The 19,762-nt window shown below is 58.2% G+C and overlaps 2 protein-coding genes across 2 annotated transcripts; one reads left to right on the top strand and one right to left on the bottom strand.

The window, feature by feature from the left end:
* The first annotated feature begins 1,646 nt into the window (after positions 1 to 1,646).
* CDT1 (chromatin licensing and DNA replication factor 1) lies at positions 1,647 to 6,101 on the top strand. Its single transcript, XM_066194759.1, has 10 exons — positions 1,647 to 2,113; positions 2,504 to 2,665; positions 2,753 to 2,970; positions 3,196 to 3,390; positions 3,531 to 3,676; positions 3,950 to 4,053; positions 4,248 to 4,436; positions 4,904 to 5,044; positions 5,143 to 5,344; positions 5,428 to 6,101. The coding sequence occupies exons 1-10, from the start codon at positions 1,745 to 1,747 to the stop codon at positions 5,589 to 5,591; spliced, it is 1,890 nt and encodes a 629-aa protein (XP_066050856.1). The 5' UTR covers positions 1,647 to 1,744; the 3' UTR covers positions 5,592 to 6,101.
* A 1,483-nt stretch (positions 6,102 to 7,584) lies between these two features.
* Positions 7,585 to 11,507, bottom strand: APRT (adenine phosphoribosyltransferase). Its single transcript, XM_066194762.1, has 5 exons — positions 11,392 to 11,507; positions 10,924 to 11,027; positions 9,775 to 9,908; positions 8,906 to 8,984; positions 7,585 to 8,684 (listed from the first exon to the last, which is right to left on the bottom strand). Exons 1-5 carry the CDS (start codon positions 11,469 to 11,471, stop codon positions 8,542 to 8,544), a joined length of 540 nt encoding a protein of 179 aa, XP_066050859.1. The 5' UTR covers positions 11,472 to 11,507; the 3' UTR covers positions 7,585 to 8,541.
* Between the last annotated feature and the right edge of the window lie 8,255 nt (positions 11,508 to 19,762).

Below are 19,762 nucleotides of genomic sequence, written 5' to 3' on the forward strand. Positions count from 1 at the left end.
AAAAAGGAAAGTATGATAAGCAGACGTGTTTTGTGTTTATTTCGCCCGAAAGTGAAATAAAGAAGTCGGAGCTAGTTTTTGCCGAATGTTTGTTGCTGATATCGGGGGAGAGCTGCTGCGTGGAGTGGGGAGCTCGGGAGTGCTCCCCTCGGGAGCTGGTGTGCAGCCCTGGAGCTGGGTGCTGTGTCCCTGGCACTGGGGAATCATCCCGTGTTCCTGGAGCTGGTCTGTGATCCCTGGAGCTGGATCAACAGTCCCACGTTCCTCTCTGCAATGCCCACTGCAGAGCCAGATGCAGATCCACACCCCCATGGGACTGGGAGCCCAGGTGTGGGAGCTGGGGTCACATCTGGAGCTGGGCTGTGCTCAGTCCCTCATCCCAACCCGAATCCTGGTGGGAATCCCAGGCACAGCTGGTGGCACGGGCAGCGTGGCCGGTGACACCTGGCAGTGCTGGTAACCACCAGCCTCTCACAGGAACCATCGGCCCGTGGAATTCTCCACATTCCTTGGCTTCCCTGCACTTGTTTTCCCAACACGGTTAATAAACTGGCATCCAGCTGGCACACTGCCAGACTGCTCCCCACTCTCTTTTGGGCTCCCTCCAGAATTCCAAGTCCTCTTCTCCCCACCCCAAATGTACCCAAGCCCAGCCCATCCAGGCACCCCTGCCCACACCATAACCCCACAACCAGGATGGTCCTGACGGCTCCCAAATGAGTGTATCCATGGGTTTGGCAGGCACAGCCCCCGGTGGGAGCATCCTTATCACGGGGACTCAGCTGCATCCATCCTCATCACTGGGATCCGGAGGGATCTGCTCCTGTAAATTAAACACTTGCCATTACAAAGACATGAGGTTCAGCATTAATACCGTGGTGTCCATGAGATGTGGATATAGGAATTACCTCTGCCAACACCCCCAGCCAGCAGGGATCCAGGAAAGGGTGGCACAGGCACCCACACCAGCCTTGAGCTGCCAACCCAGCCCCGAAAGCTGGACGGGGAATGAAGGCTGTGGAAGCAAATGGGCACTGGGAATGGCACCCCAGAGCCCTGCCCTGCGGCTGGATCCGGCCCTGCTGCACTTTGCCGGCCTCACTCAGGTTTTACGAGGGATGAGGCAGACCCGTGAGGCTCCATAAAGTGCTGCGGGCACGGCCTGAGTGCCTGGTCTGGCAGGGATGGGCCAGAGGCGTCTCCCAGCTCCAGGCACTGCCAACAGCACAGGGGCAGGGAATGGAGCAGGGAATGGCGGGCAGGGGGATGCTGCAGGTGCCTGGGCAGCCCCTCCTTCCCACCGCTGGACCCTGGAGGGTCTCCATGCCACCATGGAGTTCTCGGCGGAAGCCAGTCAGGGCTTGGCCCCGCGTGCACTGGGAAGAGCAGATGAGGGAGTGACCACCAGCTCAATTCCAGATGGAAATTCCCTGCTTTTACCCCACTAGCCCCAGCTGGAGCGGGCAACTTCCACCTCGGAGCATTAGCTGGTCCCTGACCCAGCAATGCCGGAGTCCCCCTAGTCCCGGAGCTGTCCCGGACCCCACGTGCAGCCCCGCTCCGGGAGACGCGGCCCCTTTAAGAGCCGAGTGGCGCCAAACCAGAGTCACGTGACCGCTTCCCGCCCCTCGGTGGGCGGAGCCTCGGCGTGCGCGGGATCCCGCCAAGAGAGAACCGCGCGGGACCGACCCCACGTGTTCCTGGGACCGGGACCGGGATCGGGATCGGGATCGGGACCGCCGCCATGGCCCAGCTCCGCGTCACCGACTTCTTCGGCCAGACAAAAGCGACCACCGGAGTCCCGGCCAAGCGCAGCGGCGGCCGCCTGCTCAGGGCCGCTCTCGCCGGTCCCCCGGTGCACCGGGAGGAGAAGGAGGAGGAGGATGGCTCCCCGGCGGGGCTCAGCGCCCGCTCGCTGCCGCTGCCCGGCTCGCCGCGCACCCCGGCCCGCGCGGGCTCCCCGGCCCTGCGGGGCCTGGCGGGCAGGAAGCGGAGCCGCCGGGAGATGGAAGCGGAGTCGCCGGTCCGGGCCCGGCTCGGGGAACCGAGCGGGAAGTCGGCGCGGAAGAGGCTGGAGCTGCCCCGGGATGCGGAGCCGGGGTCCCCGGGAGCGGTAGGGGGATGGTGGGGTCGGGGATGCGCCTTTTCCTCAGGGATGCGGCCCTGAAATGGGATGGGGGAGGAGAAGGGCGTGCGGGAGCGAATGGATGGGTGTGGAACCATGAAACAACAGCCCCGCTAGTGTTCGACCCCTTTTCCCAGTGTAGGACCCCGAGAACTTGCCCCCTCCTTCTCCTGATGCACAACCCCCCCGCCACGGGGATTTAGCCCTGCCCCAAGGGCACAACCCCCAGAAGTCGCCCCCTTCAGCCCCTCTGCCCCCCGCCCCTATTGCGGATCCCTCCATGGCTCCCTATCCCAGTGCAAGACTTTGGGGGGCACAGGGGGTGGATCCGGGCGGGTGGATTCCCCGGACATTCCCTAACTCTCCTCTCTCTTGCAGGTCACCAGCTCCTCACCTCTGGCCACTCCTCGACCCCCAACACCGCTCTCACGGGACCCGGCCGTGTCCCCCTCGGCCACCAGCAGCTCCCCCAGCCGCGGGCAGGACCCGGGGACAGAGCCCGGCCCAGCCGCCCCGGGGACATCCCGGCGCCTGCAGCGGGTACGGGCCGATCCTGGCTCAGCTCCCAGCGCGGGTGGGTTCGGTGCTGCGTGTCCCGCTCTGACCCCATGTCCCCTTCCTGCCCAGGAGGACGTGGCCGAGCTGCGGGGCCGGCTGCAGAGGATGAAGGTGCCGGGCCAGGTGCCCCCTGTCCCCGGCGGGACCGGCAGTGAGCTGCGGAGCCGCCTGCAGCGCCTGCGGCAGCTGGAGCTGCGCGTCCAGCAGAGGAGAGCGGCCAGCGGAGCCACGGCGGGGGCACAGCCGGCCGGGGACACCGGGGTGGCAGCTCCTGAGGGAGAGAACAGGTGAGGAGCAGCTGCAGGAGGGGTTTGAGGGACGTTCCAGGAGCTGCCACAGCCCTGAAGTGGTTTTGTGGGGGTCTGAGGGGTGTGAGGGCTCTGAGCATCATCACACCGATGTCTTCAGGTGACGTGACCGCAGTGCCTGCTCAGAGAAGGGGTTTGGGACGGGGTGGGAGGTGGGCACTGCCAGCAGCAGGACCCTGAGCGCTGTCCTGTCCTTCCCCGCAGCGAGAAGCCTCCGGCATACCAGCGCTTCCACACCCTGGCCCAGGATGTGCCTCCGGGGCTGACGCTGCCCTACAAGTTCCGGGTGCTGGCGGAGATGTTCCGCAGCGTGGACACCATCACCGGGATGCTCTTCAACCGCGCCGAGACCGTCACTTTTGCCAAGGTCAAGCGGAGCGTGCAGGACATGATGCGCAGGTGTGTTGGCAGCGGTGGGTGGCCCGTTTTGGGGTCCCAGCGGCCCATTTTGGGGTCCCAGCGGCCCGTTTTGGGGTCCCAGCTGAAGCTCTTGGGGCTGGTGGCTCTGAGGGTCCCCAAGCTCTCTGATGCTGTCACAGGCAGTTCGAGGAGCGGCACCTGGGGCAGATCAAGGCCGTGTATCCCAGCTCGTACCGGCTGCGCCAGGAGAAGAACGTCCCCACCTTCGGCAGCGATGGGAAGAAGTCTGAGTATCAGCTCACGCTGGAGCCGCTGCTGGAGGAAGGTATGGGCAGTTTTGGGGTGGCTGAGAGCTGGGGTACGCTCAGTGCTGGGTGATCCCTGAATCCATAGGGATGTTCTCTGCTTGGTCCGTTAAATTGAGCCCCCTGAGCATGTTGGAAGTGGGAAATGGGTTTGGGACAAGCGGGAGAATGTCCAGGCAGTGACTGGCAGCGACTCAGCTCCATGGCAGGGCTCTGCTCCCACACTTCCCGAGGCTCCCGTGGTTTGTGCCCCTCTGGGGTGCTGCGGGTGACACTCGTGTCCCTCCTTGCAGAGGAGAAGGTGGATGGGCGCCCGCACCTGTCGGCGTCGCGGCTGCTGGAGCGCCGGAGGGAATTCCACCGCAACCTGGTGAACATTGTCAGGGAGCACCACAAGGTGAGTGGCACCTGGCACCCCCTGCTCTGGGCTCTGGGATTGTCACTGGTGCCATCCAGGCTGAAGGACATGGAGGTTCCTCTTGGAGATGGGCTCTGAATTCGCTCCCTGTGTCACCAAGCTGTGCTGGGAGCGCAGGGCTGGGGCTGCCTCTCCATTCCTGGTGCCATGACACAGCTCTCACCCCTCTCCAGGCATTCCTGGCTGCCCTCAGCCCTCCCATGGTGGTGCCAGAGGAGAAGCTGACCCGGTGGCATCCCCGCTTCAACGTGGACGAGGTGCCCGACATCAGCCCTGCGGAGCTGCCACGGCCACCGCAGGAGGACAGGCTGAGCACAGCCCAGGAGGTGCTGAGCACGGCCCGGGGGATGCTGAGCCCCAAGGTGAGGCAGGGCCAGGGGTTGGCTCTGTCTGTGCCACCTCTGGGAAGGTGTGAGTGGTTTCCCATTGCCAGAGGGCAGGATTAGGTGGGATATTGGGAAGGAATTCCTCCCTGAGAGGGTGGGCAGGCCCTGGCACAGGGTGCCCAGAGAAGCTGTGGCCGCCCCTGGGTCCCTGGCAGTGTCGAAGGCCAGGCTGGATGGGGCTTGGAGCGGCCTAGGACAGTGAAAGGTGTCCCTGCCCAGGGCAGGGGGCTGCAAGTGACAAGAGCTTTCAGGTCCCTTCCCACCCAGACCATTGCATGATTTCATGAAGCACCCCAGACTCCTCGGTGCAGGCAGGATGGATCAGGATCACTGGGCTGGGATCCCTGGGCTGCCGGGTGACGGCGGGGGCGGCAGAGGGGAAACTTCTCCTTCCTCCAGCCTGAACTGTAACCCAACTCCTCCTCCCTCTTCCACATGAGCAGATGGAAAAAGCTCTTGCCAACCTGGCCCTAAGAACGGCCGAAGCCGGTGCGGGGGAACCGACGCCGCCTTCCAAAACCCCAACCACCCCTGCCAGCACCTCCGGCGCGCTCAAAGGGGTGTCCCAGGAGCTGCTGGACCGCGTGAGTCACCCCATCCTGGCCCGAACGCGGGGCTGGGGGCTGCTCCCTGTGCCCTCCGGAGGGGCTGGGGGTGCTCACCCGGGCGCGGTGTCCCGCAGGTCCGTGCGAAGGAGGCGCGGCGGCTGCAGGCGCTGCTGACGCGGGACGCGGCGCAGGAGGAGCGGGCGGCGCGGCTGGCGCGGCTGCCGGCCATGGCGCGCGTCCTGCGCGGCCTCTTCGTGGCCGAGAAGAAGCCGGCGCTGGCCATGGAGCTGCTCTGCGCCCGCCTGGCCGACAGCTGCCCCGAGCTGGCGGCGCCTGGTAGGAATTCCAGGGGGGGAATCTCTGGGAGGAGGGAGGCGGGCGCTGACCCCCGGCGCTGACCCCGGTGCTCCTTGCCGCAGGTGAGATGGAGAAACACGTGCGGCTCCTGGCGGAGCTGCTGCCAGACTGGGTGGGCATCCACGCCCTCAGGACCGACACCTACGTCAAGCTGGACAAGGGGAAGGACCTGGGCCTCGTCATCGAGAGGCTCAACAAGGCGGCCAAGGAGGCCGGAGCCCTCTGAGCCCCACCAAGGGTTGAGGTTTTCTTTTCTGTGCAATCTCCTGGAAATGTAGCAAATCCCGACAGCGCTCTTGGTTCTGGGATGGGCTGGAGGGAGGCTCGTCCTCAGGGGTGGCTGAGGAAGGGCAAAAATGCCTTAATTTAACTAATTCCTGTAGTGGGATCCGTGAGGATTGTAGGTCCCCTAGTCCTTGAGTCCTGGGGTGATGATGAAAGCGACCTTAACTTGAGGAAACTTTTCCTCTCTTTTCCCATGTTCTCCTGAAGGTTCGATTTTGGAGGTTTCTTCCATTAACTGGGTCCTGGGGGGTTGAGGCAGCACAGGGCAGGCTGGGAAGGTTGATAAGCAGGAAGGAGCGAGAGAAAAAGTCACAGACTGATGTTTTTGGAGCTTCGGGCCTCGTTCTGTTTTTAAGGGAGGGAAAACGCATCTTCCAGTCCTCGCTGGAAACAACTGCAGGACTTGTCAAAACATATTTGTATTAAATGTTTTAAATATAGTTGACTTGTGTTAACCCAGTGCTCTTCCTCGCTGCCTGTCTCGTGGTTCTCCATGGCAATTGGCGCCGGGAAGGGCTGGGTCCTCATCCAGCTCCTGGAGAAAAGACTCACTGGAAAAAGTGAGCGTGGGTTTGCAGGGAGCTGAATGCAGCTTTTGTAAATGGGGCCGGGGGAGCAGCTGCTGCAGGGACAGGGGCAGGCAGGGCTGACAGGGGTCCAGGGTTGGTTTGTTCCCAGGGGAAATCCCCAGGCCACTCGGCTGAAGTGGCTTGGGAAGAGGGACAAAGAGGGTGAGGATGGCTGCAGAGGTGCCGGGCTGGCACCACGCCTGGGCTGGGGCCGTGTGGGCACAGGGGAGGGGTGGGAGCTGCCCAGGGCCACAACACACACACCTCACACCCACCTCACACTGCTCCCCGGGCTGGGCTGGGCTGCGCTGCCTGGAGCTGGGACCTGCTGGGAAAGGTGACTCCCTCATCCTTTTATCCCATGCTGGTCCTGGGCAGATTCCTCCCCTTTAAGTGCTGGGCTGGGGTCTGGCAGCATCTGAGATCCCACAGCACCTCCCAAGGGAGCAAGAGGCCTTCCTCCTCCTCTTCCTCCTCCTCCAGGCCCGTGCTTGCCTGTGCAGCCCAGCTGGCCAGCACTGCTGTGCCCAGTCCCTAGGGAGGAGAAGGGATTAAACCCAGCCCAGGGGCTGGGTGTGAGCTTGGGGGGACTCCTGGGGCAGGCTGGGCTCTCAGCATGCTCAGGGACCTCACTGTGGTGAAAAGGAGCTGGATTTCAGCAGCTGGAGTGGAGCAGGATTGGAAAGGAGCTGGAATAAGCAGCCTGGCAGCCACACTCATCCCAGGAGAGCTCGCTGCGAGCTCCCGTTCTGCTCTTCGGGATAAAAACCCTTCTCCCACCTGGAAGCCGCCCCTGCCCAGCCTCGTGTCTCCAAGCAAATGACATCAGGGGCTGCTGGCAGCCCAGCCAGGCCCCAGGCACCGTCCCCACGTTCCCTGATGTCACCTGCTGGCACTGGCGGGGCTGACACTGCTTCCCCGGCACGCAGCTGCTTTCCATGGCTCTTTGGGGTGGAATTGATTTTCCCTTCTCCCCCACAGCAGGGACTCTCCTGGTGCCAAGCCTGTGAGGTGCTGCCTCCCCTGGCTCCCCAAATGCCCTGCTGCTCCCCGGGGAATTGTGCAAACTGAGCAGCACTGAATTGGCTTCTCAGGAAACGGGGATGAAAACAGCTGGAATCATCCTTCCAAGTGGAAGGGCTGGGTGGGGAAGGGGAGCTGAGCTGACCTGAGCCCCTCCAGCCAGAGGTTGATGCAAAGTAAAGAAAAAGTACCTGAAAACTCCCTGGGAAACAATTCCAAGCATTTGGGGGATAAGGGAGAGCTCACCCCACAGCCTTGCTCCACTGCCCACCTGGGGCTGCAGGGAGACACTCCCAAGGGTCACTGACAGCTCCAGCCACTGCAAGAACAGCTCTGAGACGGTTTAGGAAACATAAAAACACGTCAATATTTATTTTACCCGTGAGCCCAGTCCCTGCTGGGCCAGGGACACAGTCCCTGATGTTTTCAGGCTTTGGGAAGTTTTGGCACACGGGGATTGAGCTGTGACCAAACTGAACCGTGCTGCAGGGAGCATCTCCAACCCCCCATCACCCATCACACACCTGAGACCACCGCAGCACCTTTCCTCACCTGGCAGCCTCACCTGGCACCAAACTCCCACCAAGGGCAGGCTCTGAAGTGGCAGCAGCCTGATGGCTCAGAGCAGCCCAGCAGAGGGAAAAGCAGCAGCAGCACAGGGTGGGGGATGTAGTGCAGGAGATGGGGAATTGGTGCTGAACAAAAGGTGCCTGTGGTCTGCAGGGAAGGAAAACACTGTCTGAGCTCATCCACACCAGCACCATCCTGATTTAAGGACACAGCAGGCACTTCTTTCTCCTCAACAAGCACAGCCCTGGTGCAAGAGCAACTTGTTCTGGTGGGAGCGACAGCACAGAGCATCCAGACCATCCCCTGAGGTCAAATACAGCAGGCTTTGTCCCTCACAGAAATAACTGCTTTTTGCCCATCTCCTGTGTTTCTTTGGGAATTTTTTAGCAGGTTCCTTGGAGGCTGACAGGCCCAGCTCAGGGAATGCTGGTGCCTTGTCAGAGCCCTCCTGTCTCAGCAGCAATCTTGTCACTTTGGTCTAAAAACCACAGATTCAGTGAAACTTGGTCTCCATCCTCCCAATCCATCAGCCTGTTCCTTCTTGCCAAAAGGATGAACTCCAAAAGGGATCATTACACTCAACACAGTGCTTGGGAAATTTAGGACTGAAGAGCATCTGGCCATGCTCAAAAGCTGTGTTTAACCCCCTTGCCCACCCCCTCGTGACACCCAGAGTCACGAAATAAAGCCCCAGATTTGTTCCCAGTGCTCCCTTCTCCCTGCTCCTCCTCAGTCGTACTGCAGCAGGGAGTAGAAAGGGATGGAATTGAGCTTCTCTGACCCTTTCAGGCCCTTTAACTCTATGATAACCAGGCACTCCAGGATTTCAGCCTTCAGCCTCTTCAGCAGCTCGCAGGCAGCACACATGGTACCTGTGAGGGGAGCAGAAACACCCTCACTGCAGGGGCAGCTCCCAGCCCCACAGCCACCCCTGCTGCTGCCAACAGGCTGTGGATAGCAGAGAGGAGTGGACGCCCCTGGAAGTGTCCAAAGCCAGGCTGGATGGGGCTTAGAGCCCATGGCAGGGGTGGGAGTGGATGGGATTTATCCAATGGACACAGCTGTACGTCGGTCACACATGTGCTGCCCTCACCTCCGGTTGCCAGCAGGTCATCCACGATCACCACCTTCTGTCCTGGTTCCACAGCATCGCTCTGGACCTCCAGTTCAGCCTGCAGGGAGCCAAGAGCAGCTTTGGTTTAGTCTGGCCTTGGAGAGAAACCCCTCAGCAGCTGCTGGCTCATGCTGGAACACAGACAAGTCCTCAGCGACATCAGCCTAAACACTCAGCACCTAAAACCCCAAAATCCCCACAAATTCCAGCTACAGGGGAGCGCCACAGAAACACAGAGCAGGGAGGGGATTGCTGGGCCAACCCTCTGGCAGGCCAAGATCCTGAACTTTCAGCGTGTGACTTGTGGTGGAATCTTATCCCAGAGCACTTCTCCAGTGAGGAAAATCTCCTGCCACGCACTGGGGAGCTCTGCCTAGAGCCAGATCCAAACTGGCACCTGTTTGGATGTGTCACACGAGCTCGGTTGGCCCAACCAATCCTCGTGGCTTAGGCCTGGCTTTGGGGGTTCTGCTGCTGTTAGTTCCTGGCGGGGGTAGCACGGAATTGAGGCCGAGTCCCGGGAGCAGCCGCGGGGTTACGGGATGCTGGGAAGCCATGCAGGAAGGCTCTGACTTACAGCACTTACTGCCAGAGTGGGGAACACTCTCCGTGGTCATGCCCCTGAATTCAAGCCAAAGAAAGCCATTTAGCACCAAGTCAGAGCACCAACCCCCTCAGAAGGATCAGAATTTGCTGCTGGGCACAGCACCAAACAGAGCGACCGTGGCTCGGGGGCTGTGCCGTGCCAGATCATCCACGGCATCAGAACCCAGTCTGGGACCCCCTCCCCACGGGTTTTAGCACCCCTGGCCCCCCCAGGCTGAGCCCCTGCTCCTGCCGGGCCTCACCTTGCCATATTCCAGGCTGTAGGAGACGGACTCGGTGGGCCCGGGGAGTTTCCCCTTTTTCCGCACGGGCACGAAGCCGATGCCCAACCTCTGTGCCAGGGGTGGCCCGATGAGGAACCCACGGGAGTCCAGGCCTGGGGGGAACAGCAGGAATCAGGGAATTAATCATTCACCATGGAAAAGGCCTCCAAAACCATCAAGTCCAACCATTTCCCAGCACAGCGATGTCCCCAAGTGCTACAACCACGTATTTTTTGGGATGGTGACCCCACGAGTGCCCTGGGCAGCCTGTTCTGATACCTGATCACCCCCTCCGTGAATTCATTTTCCCCCATATCCAACCTAAATTCCCCCAGGTGCAACTTGAGGCCTTTTCCTCCTGTCCCATCACTCAGACCGGAGCCATTTCACAGCGGGAGGGTCTTGGCATGACCCCCTGTTTTATCCTCCCATTCAGGGGATCTCTAAAAGCAATTTGCTCTTCAAGTCCCTTCTGAGGGTAGAAAACACAGCCCACACTCCTGTTCTCACCCAGATGTGCTGCTGCTGGGCCCCAAGAGCCCATTTCCCTCCCCTGTGACCCTTTTCCTCCAAGATAAACCCCGCAGGGCCCCGGTATCAGTCTGGCCACAGGAGCAGGAACTCTGTACCTCTGCGCAGATTTCACTTATCACAAAACACCTGGGCCAGGTTTGGTCTGCGCTCCTTGACCCCTGGGCTGTGTCCCAGCTCAAGCAGAGCCTTGCTCAGCACTTTGCCAGGTTTCTGGCCACCAAGGCCGTTTGTGCTGGCCTGGAAAAGGCTCCCTGAGGAAAACCAGCTGGGACAGGGTCTGCCTGCCCTGGGGACACTGCGGGACACTGCAGGCACAGCAGGCTTGGTGTGCACCCTCCTTTTTAACAATGAATTGTGCAACTGGCACTGAAATGTCAGAGGGCACCTGCCACATCCCAAACCAGTATTTCAGGGAATCACAGGAGGAGGTGAAGGGGATAAACTGTTCTGGTGTTTATGTTTAACAGGACAAAGGCCAATGTTCAGGTGATTTTCGTGTCCAAGGGCTACAACATTCCCGAAGGGTCACCCCACACATCCCACCCGGGACACGCTGCTCTGCCCTGGCCTCGGGGACCTTCAACCAACACTCACCCGCAATGAAGTCGATTTTAGGGAAAGATGCCCTCACATGATCCTCCAGAAGATCAATCAGAGTCCTGAAGGCCACAGGATCCTTCAGCAAGGGGCTGATGTCGCTGCAGTGAGGGAGGGCAGAGAGTGAGGGACCTGCTCCGGAAAGCAGGGAAGGCAGGGAAGGCTCCTGCCAGGGGCTGGGACGGGCGGCGGGGACAGGAGCGGGCAGCGAGCCCCCGGCCGGGCTCCAGCCCCGATCCTAGCCCCAGTTCCAGCCCCGGTGCCATCCTCGGCCCCATTCCCATCCCTGTCCTGGTTCCAACCCCACTTCTACCTCCAGTCTCGGTCCTGGATCCCACCCCGATGCCATCCCTGTCCCTGGCCCCGGTCCATGCCTGTCCCCGTCGCCATCCTCGCCCCCATCTCCGTCCTGTTCCCGGCCCCGTTCCCGTCCCGCGCCCACCCCGGTGCCCATCCCGGCCGCACCGGAACAGCACGCCGGGCTCCGGGAAGTCCGGGAAGGGCCGGACGCGGTCGCGGACCCTGCGCAGCCTCTCCTCGCTCATGGCGGCCCCGCCGTGCGCAGCCGCCGCGGCCCCGGCACGGCCCGGCCCGGCCGGGCGGGGCGGGACAGGGACGGCTCTGCCCGCCCCGGGGCGGCGCCGCGGCCGCGGGCACCTGGGCCATGGAGCGGCCGTCCCTTGGGACGTGAGGGTCTGGTACCTCAGGGTGTGGAGTATCCGTCCCCCGGTGCGCGGAGCTCCGGTATCTCGGGGCGTTGGAGCCCCAGTCCCCCGGTATTCGGAGCTCCGGTACCTTGGAGTGTGAAGCTCCGGTATCCTGGAGCATTGAGCATCCGTCTCCCCGGTGCGCAGAGCTCCGATACCTCAGGGCATGGAGCCTCCGTTCCCCCGGTGTTTGGAGCTCCAGTATCCTGGAGCATTGAACATCCGTCCCCCAGCACACGGAGCTCCGGTATCTCAGGGCATTGGAGCCCCAGTCCTGCCGGTATTTGGAGCCCTGGTATGCTGGAGCATGGAGCGTTGGACCCCCGGGCACACGGAGCTCTGGTATCCCAGTGTATGGAGGTCTAATACTCCAGACATGGAGGTATTCCAGAGCCCCCAGCCCCACAGTGCATGAAGGTCCGGTACCCCAGGACATGAGGCATCGATATCCCGGTGTGTGGAGCGCTGACACTTCATGCACGGAGCCCAAATTCCCCCATGCATGGAGCTCTGACAACCCTGGTGCATGGAGCTGCAATTCCCGGTGCATGGAGCCCTGGCCCCTTGGCACATGGAGCTGCAATTCCCGGTGCATGGAGCCCTGGCCCCTTGGCACATGGAGCTGCAATTCCCGGTGCATGGAGCCCTGGCCCCTTGGCACATGGAGCTGCAACTCCCGGTGCATGGAGCCCTGGCCCCTTGGCACATGGAGCTGCAACTCCCGGTGCATGGAGCCCTGGCACCTTGGCACATGGAGCTGCAATTCCCAGGTGCATGGAGCCCTGGCCCCTTGGCACATGGAGCTGCAATTCCCGGTGCATGGAGCCCTGGCACCTTGGCACATGGAGCTGCAATTCCCAGGTGCATGGAGCCCTGGCCCCTTGGCACATGGAGCTGCAATTCCCGGTGCACGGAGTCCTGGCACGGCAATGGATGCAGCCCCAGGCTCCCCTCTGAAGAGTTCCTGGGTACCTGCTTCATGTGGAGCTGGATTTCCCTGCCTGGCCCCAGCCTCAGAAAGGAGCTCCCTGCCTGGGGGTTCCATTTCCACCCCCTCACCCTGCCCAGCCTTCCGCAGACAGCAAAGCTCCTCAGGACTTCGCTATTTCCTGCTTTTCCATCCCTCATCACCTCGTGTGAACTCCTGGAGTCGTATGTGTCTTTGTTAAACCCGTTGGCTGGGGTGAGACCCACGAGGGACAGTAACACAGCCCCGGGTCCTGGACCAACAGCTCCTGGTGTCACCGAGTCCTGGGCAGGTCAGGGAGCTCCCACAGCTCCCATCTCCCAGTGGTGAACGTTGTTTGGCCATGCAAAATCCACCAAATGAGTTCAGATCTCCTCTTCCATTAGCAAATAACACCTTGGATCTGCTCCAAAGCCAGGCACGGCTCGCTGTGGAAAGCAGAAGCAGTTTGAGCCTGTAACAGCCCTGGCTGAGCTCAGTGTTTGTTGCTGAGAGCTGTGACCAGGAAAACTTCACCCACACCCTCTGGAGAGCCCCTGCCATGGGCAGGGACACCTTCCACTATTCCAGGGTGCTCCAAGCCCTGTCCAGCCTGACCTTGGACACTTCCAGAGATGGGGCAGCCACAGCTGCTCTGGGCACCCTGTGCCAGGGCCTCCCCACCCTCTCAGGGAGGAATTTCTCCCTAATATCTCACCTAAGCCTGCCCTCTGGGGAAGCCATTCCCCCTTACCCTGGCCCTTGTCCAGAGTCCCTCTCCAGCTCTCTCAGAACCCCTTCAGGCACTGGAAAGAGCCCTAAGGTCACCCTGGAGCCTCCTTTTCCCCAGGCTGAACAATCCCAACTCCTGTTAAGGTTAACTCCCTCTCCTGCCAGAGACAGCCTGTGCTCCCTTCACAACCATTCCCTCACAAAGTAAGATTTTCCCTGAACACAGATTATCTCTTTGGCACCAGAAGAATCCTCCTGGGCAGCTGTTCCAGGGAAGCAAACACAGAGGGAGGACGCAGCCTTCCAGTGGAACCAGGGCTGTGCAGCTCTCGCTCCCTGGGATGAGCTGGACGGGTTTCTCTTGTGACCTTACAAGCACAGCACTGGACAATGAGCTGTTCCAGCAACTCCTCTTCTTCCTGGCAGATGGAATTGCTGATGGAATTTATCTGCCTACTCGTGGAAATAAATAAGCAGGAGTTTATTTCCTGGAAAAAAAGGATCTTTTCAGCCTGCGAGGCAGCTCTGCTTCTGCCTCTCACTAACAGAGGGGCTGGAACAGGGGGTCTGTGTCACCCCTGTCACGTTTGTGACCCCCCCCACCATCCCACCCTTGCTGCAGGAGACTCCACCACATTTTCCTGGAGGCTGAGTGAGGTTCCCAGGCCCCTCATCCCAACCAAGCCTTAACAAACCTTCACCAGCTTCGGTGGAGCTGAGTGCCCCCACTGCTCCACCCCACAGCCAGGGATGTCTCCTCCTCGGATGTGGGATCAGTCTGTCTCCATCAGTTCTGCCGGGAAGGGCACAAAGGTCACACCAAATTGGACTTGCAGTGACCCAGCTGCCAGAAATCTTGGTTAAAAGACAACATTCCTGAGATTCCTGTCTGAACTCCTGATTTATCCCCCATCTCCAAGGATTCCAGCTGCACCTACTGGCACTGGAAGACCCCAAGGAAATCAGTTTTCCCTGTGATTGTTCCACCATTCAAACAACACCGCTGACTCCTACTGCAATTTCCATCTGCAGAGAACTTTCCTAGGACCCCTTTCCAAATGTGATGTCAAAGGGCTCTGGAATATCACCCGGGAGGTGACTCCGCATCCGCTCGTGGCTCGGAGAGGTTCAGGGCTGATCCGTGCCTGGCAAAGGAATCACCACCTGGAATCTGGATTCCCCCAGGAGACTCTGGCTTTGCCTCTTTTCTGGACACCCGAGGTCACCAGCGATTTAGAAGTGCTTTGAGATCCTGATAGAAGTGTTATTAGCCAGGGAGCACAGAGACTGGGAGTATAAAAGCTTGGGAACTAACTTTAATCAGCTTAACCAAGCAATTAAAGAGCTGTGCTGAGCCTGGAAGTTTGTGTTCCGTTCAGGATTTTAACACTTCAGTGTGAAGTGGAACCAAATGCCCCGAATTTCAACATCCCCCTTCCACGAGGGAAAACGAGCACAAAAAAATTTCCCTGCAAATCCACTGGAATGTTTCGTTTCAATCTCAGCTGAGGAAACTCATGCACTTTAAACCCTTTAAAAAAAAAAACAAAAAACAACCAAACAAAAAAAAAAAAAAAAAAAAAAAAACCAAACAAACCCAAATTTGAAATATCTTATTTCAACACCAGAAGAATGCAGCTCTCCAGCCAGAGCCCTGGGCTCGGGATAGAAGCCTCAGAGCTGATTTTGTCCCCCTAAAAGAAGGAAAAGTGTCGTGATCCAGCTCTGCCTCCCTCGGAGCCCAAGGCAGCACCTCCTGCCTGCTGCAGCAGGTTGGATCAGGCCCTTGGAGAAGACACAAAACTCCTCTCTCTGCCCTGGCCGGCCTGGATTTTGTGTCTGATCCAGAACTAATGGATTTGGCTCGCATTCCTCGCTGCTGGCTTTTATCTGCCCTCCCTTTCAGCTGGGAATTGTGCTACCAACCTCCCCGTCACCCAGAGGGTGTTAAGTGACTCCAAGAGGGACAAAGGCCCGGAGAGCTGCCAGATTGCCTCTCTCAAAAGCTGGAAGGCAGAGGTTTTTTCTCCCTCCTAAAAGACCACAAGCTTCTGGCTACGGATCCACCTTTATTTAGGATTTATATAATCCCAACTAGACTTCAAGCAACAACAAAACTTTAAACGGTGGAAGGGGATATAAAGAAAACAGGCAAATGGAGCCTTGGTGTTTAAAATAGCCATTTTCCAAAGGAAAAAAGAACCCAAAAATGGGATTTCAGTTCTTCCCTTACAGCTGTTCTTAAAAAAATTAAACCCTCTGACAGTTTAATTCAAGGGGCACCACAGTGCTGCCTCCTGATAACATAGAAAAACATCCAATGCTACCAGAAAACAAAAGGAAAAGTCGATTTCCAAGTATTCTAACTGCTAGGAGAGATGGAAAACAGGCCATTCTAACTGCAGAACAGTTATTTGGAAGCTGAACAAGCAAAAGAACTCTTGAGAGAATAAAAAGTGTGTTTAGTTTGTAAAGTTTCCCAGTGCTGAGGACAAGAGCAGGATCCCTGGGGAGGGATTTCTCTGCTGGCTGTGCTCCAGAGGCTGCTGGGGACTCTGCTGCCAAAAATCACCTCCCAGCACCCCAAACCTTCCTGCCCCACAAACTTCATTCAGTTCTCACCTTCCACAGGTCCTCCTTCAGCTGCTGGAATTCTTTCATGTGGTTGTTTCAAAGCTGTTGTCACTGGGGAAAATAAGAGTGTCCAACTCTGAGGAGATCCTTTATGTAAAACCTGGAATTTTGGGATGCTTGGGAAGGGCTGGAGGTGACAGGTATAGGAACTGCCACTTCTACTACTGTCCCAAGTCCCACAACCTCCTTCTTAGAGATAATCAGTCCTGCTGTCACTGCCCAAAACCAGCCCAGGTTTAACCGACAAACCCATGGGACTTCCCTTGTTCCAAACTCCCCCATTTTCCCTTTGACCCCACATTCCTGAGGCTCCCCTCGGACAGGCAGAGCCGTGTTCTCCTTCACTGCTGCACTCAGGGCACTTTGCAGGGCATTAACCTCGGCTCTGAGTGTTGGGAATTGATCTGCTGCTTCCCAGTTCCAGCCCTCAGCTCCCCAAATTGTTGGTCCCCAGGGACCAATTTGCCACCGAAATAATCCATTTGTCGCTGCAGGATTTGAAATCAAGGCTCCACTTTTGCAGGCAGAGCCTGGAAATGCAGACGGAGTTTTTTTCCACGATTATTAGTTCCATCCATTTCGGAAGCTTCTCTGCACGGAGGGTGGGATGATAACAGAGCCTCAGGGGCAGAGCTGGGAGGCTTGAGAGGCTCAGCTAATTGGAAATTAAAGGCAAGAAAGAAATTCTTTGGACTCTTAGGCCAGGAAGATATGAAGCTTTTAGTGTTCAGCATAATAAACATAAAGAAAGGAACATCACAGCCCTAAACTCGGGCATTCCTTCGGCATTTCTGTCTCTGAGCTTGAGAACAGAAGCCACCACCAGAGCAGTTTGGCTGCTGCAGGTCCCTGAGTGGGCAGGAAATCCCTCCAGCCCCACTTCTGCCCCAGTTCCCAAACTGGGAAGCTTCAGGCCAGCAGCTCAGGATGGTTTTCAAGGGCACGTGTGGCCACTTTGTGCCCTGAGTGGGCAGTGGGGGCTGCAGGCACCATCCCCACCCCTGTGCTGGCCCTGGTTCCCCCCAGCCTCTGAACTGCACCATGTGGGCTCAGAGATTGATCCATGGTAAAAATAATTCCAGGAAAACAAACCAAGGTATTTTGAACCCAAATCAGTCCCATGATCAGGAGGCAAACCTGGGAGAGTGCCCCAAAGCAAGGGGTTACTCCCTTGGCTTACAGGTGAAATCACAGACTGCGTTGCTGATAAATTAATTTATTTTTCCTCATTAGTTCTTCACCTCACAACTTTTAAATCTGTACATTTTTAGGAAAGGCACTCATTTAAGGTTCCTCCTACTATCCAGCTGTAAAACAACTATTCCTATTTAAATTTAAAGCAGAAGCTTTGTCACATTAAACCCTGATTATTTATTATCTGCTTCGTGCCCTTTTATTCTAAACAGACACTCCATGGCTTCACTTACTTGCTTTCAAGTGCAAAGTCTCCCTCCAGGATCTGTGTCCTGAAATTATTCCAGGGAGGAATGAGGGTTTGCTGTGCTGGGAGGGGGGACAAACCCCGTGCCTGCTCAGAGCAAGTTCCAGGGGCAAAGTTGAGTTCCAGGCAAAGCAAAGTTCCAGGATCTTCCAAAGTGCAGCTGTGAAAGAGAAAAGGAGGAAGCAGCAGGCAGGGGACAGGGAGGAGGTGTCCAGAGCAAATTCTGGGGACTGAGGAGTGTGGCCAGGCCAGGGTCCAGCTCTGGTCCTGGGGGAAATCTTCCTAAGCAGCACAAAACCCCCCGGAGTGTTGTTACCTCACAAGGATTTGAGGGCTGACAGGATTGCCAGGGAGTTGCACCATGGACTCCCTCCTCTGGTGGGAGTTTTACAGTGAATGCAGGGCTCTGACAGTCCCAGGTGACAGAACTGTGGAATCAAAGTCACTGAGGTTGGAAAAGACCTTTGAGATCATCGAGTCCAACCCTCAGCCCAGCACCACCTCCACGGTCACCTCAATGCCACATCCACGTGGTTTCCAGCACTTCCAGGGATGGGGATATCACCACTGCCCTGTGCCAATGCTTTTCAGCCTTTCCATGAATAAAATTCCCTGGTATTCAATCTAACCCTCCCCCGGCACACTTCTCCTCCTGTCCCTGTGCCCTGGGAGCAGAGCCTGACCCCCCCCTCACTGTCAGGGAGTTGTGCAGAGCCAGGAGGTTCCTCCTGAGCCTCCTTTTCTCCAGGCTGAGCCCCTTCCCCAGCTCCCTCAGGATTCTCCAGCCCCTTCCCAGCTCTGTTCCCTTCTCTGGATGTGGAGAAGCCCTAAAGCAGAGGTGGAGCAGCCCCAGCAAACGGGGAGTTCCTGGTTTTATCTGTTCCCCTGTGCTGACAGACCCGTAACTGCTCCCAGCCCTCACCTCACCCCTGAGGGCGCTGCTGGCCAGATCTGCCAAGCCTTGAGCCGTGTCTAAACAAGGAGGGATGTTATAAATGAGCTGGAAATGCCATGATGTACTCGAAGGACAATTAGGAACATCCTAAGAAATGTGGGCTATAAACAAATGCCACTTGCAGATGTGCAGGGATCCCTGAAATGCTGGCTGAGATTTCTGAGAGGTGGAACAGCAAGAGCTGACTCAAGTGCTGTTGTTATTTCAGTTTTATGGGATTATCCAGCTTCATGAGACACACACCAGGAATTAGTGTGGAGGGGATTACAGGTCCATAAACCATGGGAATGGGGAGAATGGGAGTGTTCGGGATTACAGGAGGGCAGGCACAAGCAGCTGAGAGCCCGGAGCCGGCGGGAGCCCAGAAGTTGGCACGGAAGCAGAGCTCTCAAGCTTAGCTTGGGAAGGAATTTGAGCTGTTTCCAGGTACAGAGCACCTGGATTTTCCTATGGCAGCACAACATCACACAGAGAGGGCAGGTGTACTGTGGAAAACACTGGAGGGGTGGAAGCAGAGCTGTTGGTGGGACAAGTGGACAATCATGGAATGGTTTGGGTGGGAAGGGATCTAAAAGCTCATCCAGTCCCACCCCCTGCCATGGGCAGGGACACCTTCCACTATCCCAGGGTGCTCCAAGCTTCTCTGGGCACCGTGTGCCAGGGCCTCCCCACCCTCCCAGGGAACAATTCCTTCCTTATATCCAACCTGAACTGTCCCTCTTTCAGTCTGAACCCCAACATGCTCAGGGCTCCCTCCAGCTCTGCCCTCAAGGCCCAGAGGAGCCTGGTTTTGCTCCAGACAGGTTTGTTGGAGACAGGGAAGGGCGTGGAACGGGCTCCAAGGCAGAGCAGGGGTCTGCCCTGTGGAATTGAGCAAAGGCTCCGTGGCCCCCAGGAACTCTGGCTAAAGGAGAGCTACACCCAGGCTGGGGAAAGTTTGCACAAGAATTCCTCGGAGAGTGCGTGCTGGAAATGGGGTCAGGGGTAAAGGGCTGATGCAAAAGGGGCATTTCTGAGCCTGCACTTGGCTGGGCCCAGAGCACGAGATGGGAAGTGTGACCTGGACCAGCTTTGGACCCAGATTTTTGGAAATTAAGGAAAGCCCCGAAATGAACATCTGAGCCCCAGCTCCCCACAAATGTCCTGCACCAACAATTAGGCAACAGAATCCTGGAATGGTCTGGGTTGGAAAAGACCTGAAAGCTCATCCAGTGCAATCCCACTTCCACTATCCCAGGCTGCTCCAAGCCCTGTCCAAGCTGGCCTTGGACACTTCCAGGGATCCAGGGGCAGCCACAGCTTCTCTGGGCACCTGTGCCACTCCTACAAGGAAAAATTGCTTCCCAGTATCCCATCTAACCCTGCCCTCTGGCAGTGGGAAGGCATTCCCTGTGTCCTGGCTCCCCAGGCCCTTTTCCAAA

Source organism: Chamaea fasciata, unplaced genomic scaffold (assembly GCF_029207755.1).
Source record: "Chamaea fasciata isolate MVZ Bird 193981 ecotype frontalis unplaced genomic scaffold, bChaFas1.0.hap1 SCAF_12, whole genome shotgun sequence".
NCBI lineage: Eukaryota > Metazoa > Chordata > Aves > Passeriformes > Sylviidae > Chamaea > Chamaea fasciata.

Bases quoted from the DNA above. Each gene is read 5' to 3' on its own strand.
- CDT1 (XM_066194759.1), top strand. From the start codon at position 1,745: ATGGCCCAGCTCCGCGTCACCGACTTCTTCGGCCAGACAAAAGCGACC. The intron at 3,677-3,949 runs GTATGGGCAGTT...CCCTCCTTGCAG, and splicing joins GGAGCCGCTGCTGGAGGAAG to AGGAGAAGGTGGATGGGCGC. The intron at 4,437-4,903 runs GTGAGGCAGGGC...CCACATGAGCAG, and splicing joins GGGGGATGCTGAGCCCCAAG to ATGGAAAAAGCTCTTGCCAA.
- APRT (XM_066194762.1), bottom strand. From the start codon at position 11,471: ATGAGCGAGGAGAGGCTGCGCAGGGTCCGCGACCGCGTCCGGCCCTTC. The intron at 11,028-11,391 runs GTGCGGCCGGGA...CCCTCACTGCAG, and splicing joins GAGCCCGGCGTGCTGTTCCG to CGACATCAGCCCCTTGCTGA. The intron at 8,985-9,774 runs GTGAGGCCCGGC...GGCTCCCTGCAG, and splicing joins ACAGCCTGGAATATGGCAAG to GCTGAACTGGAGGTCCAGAG.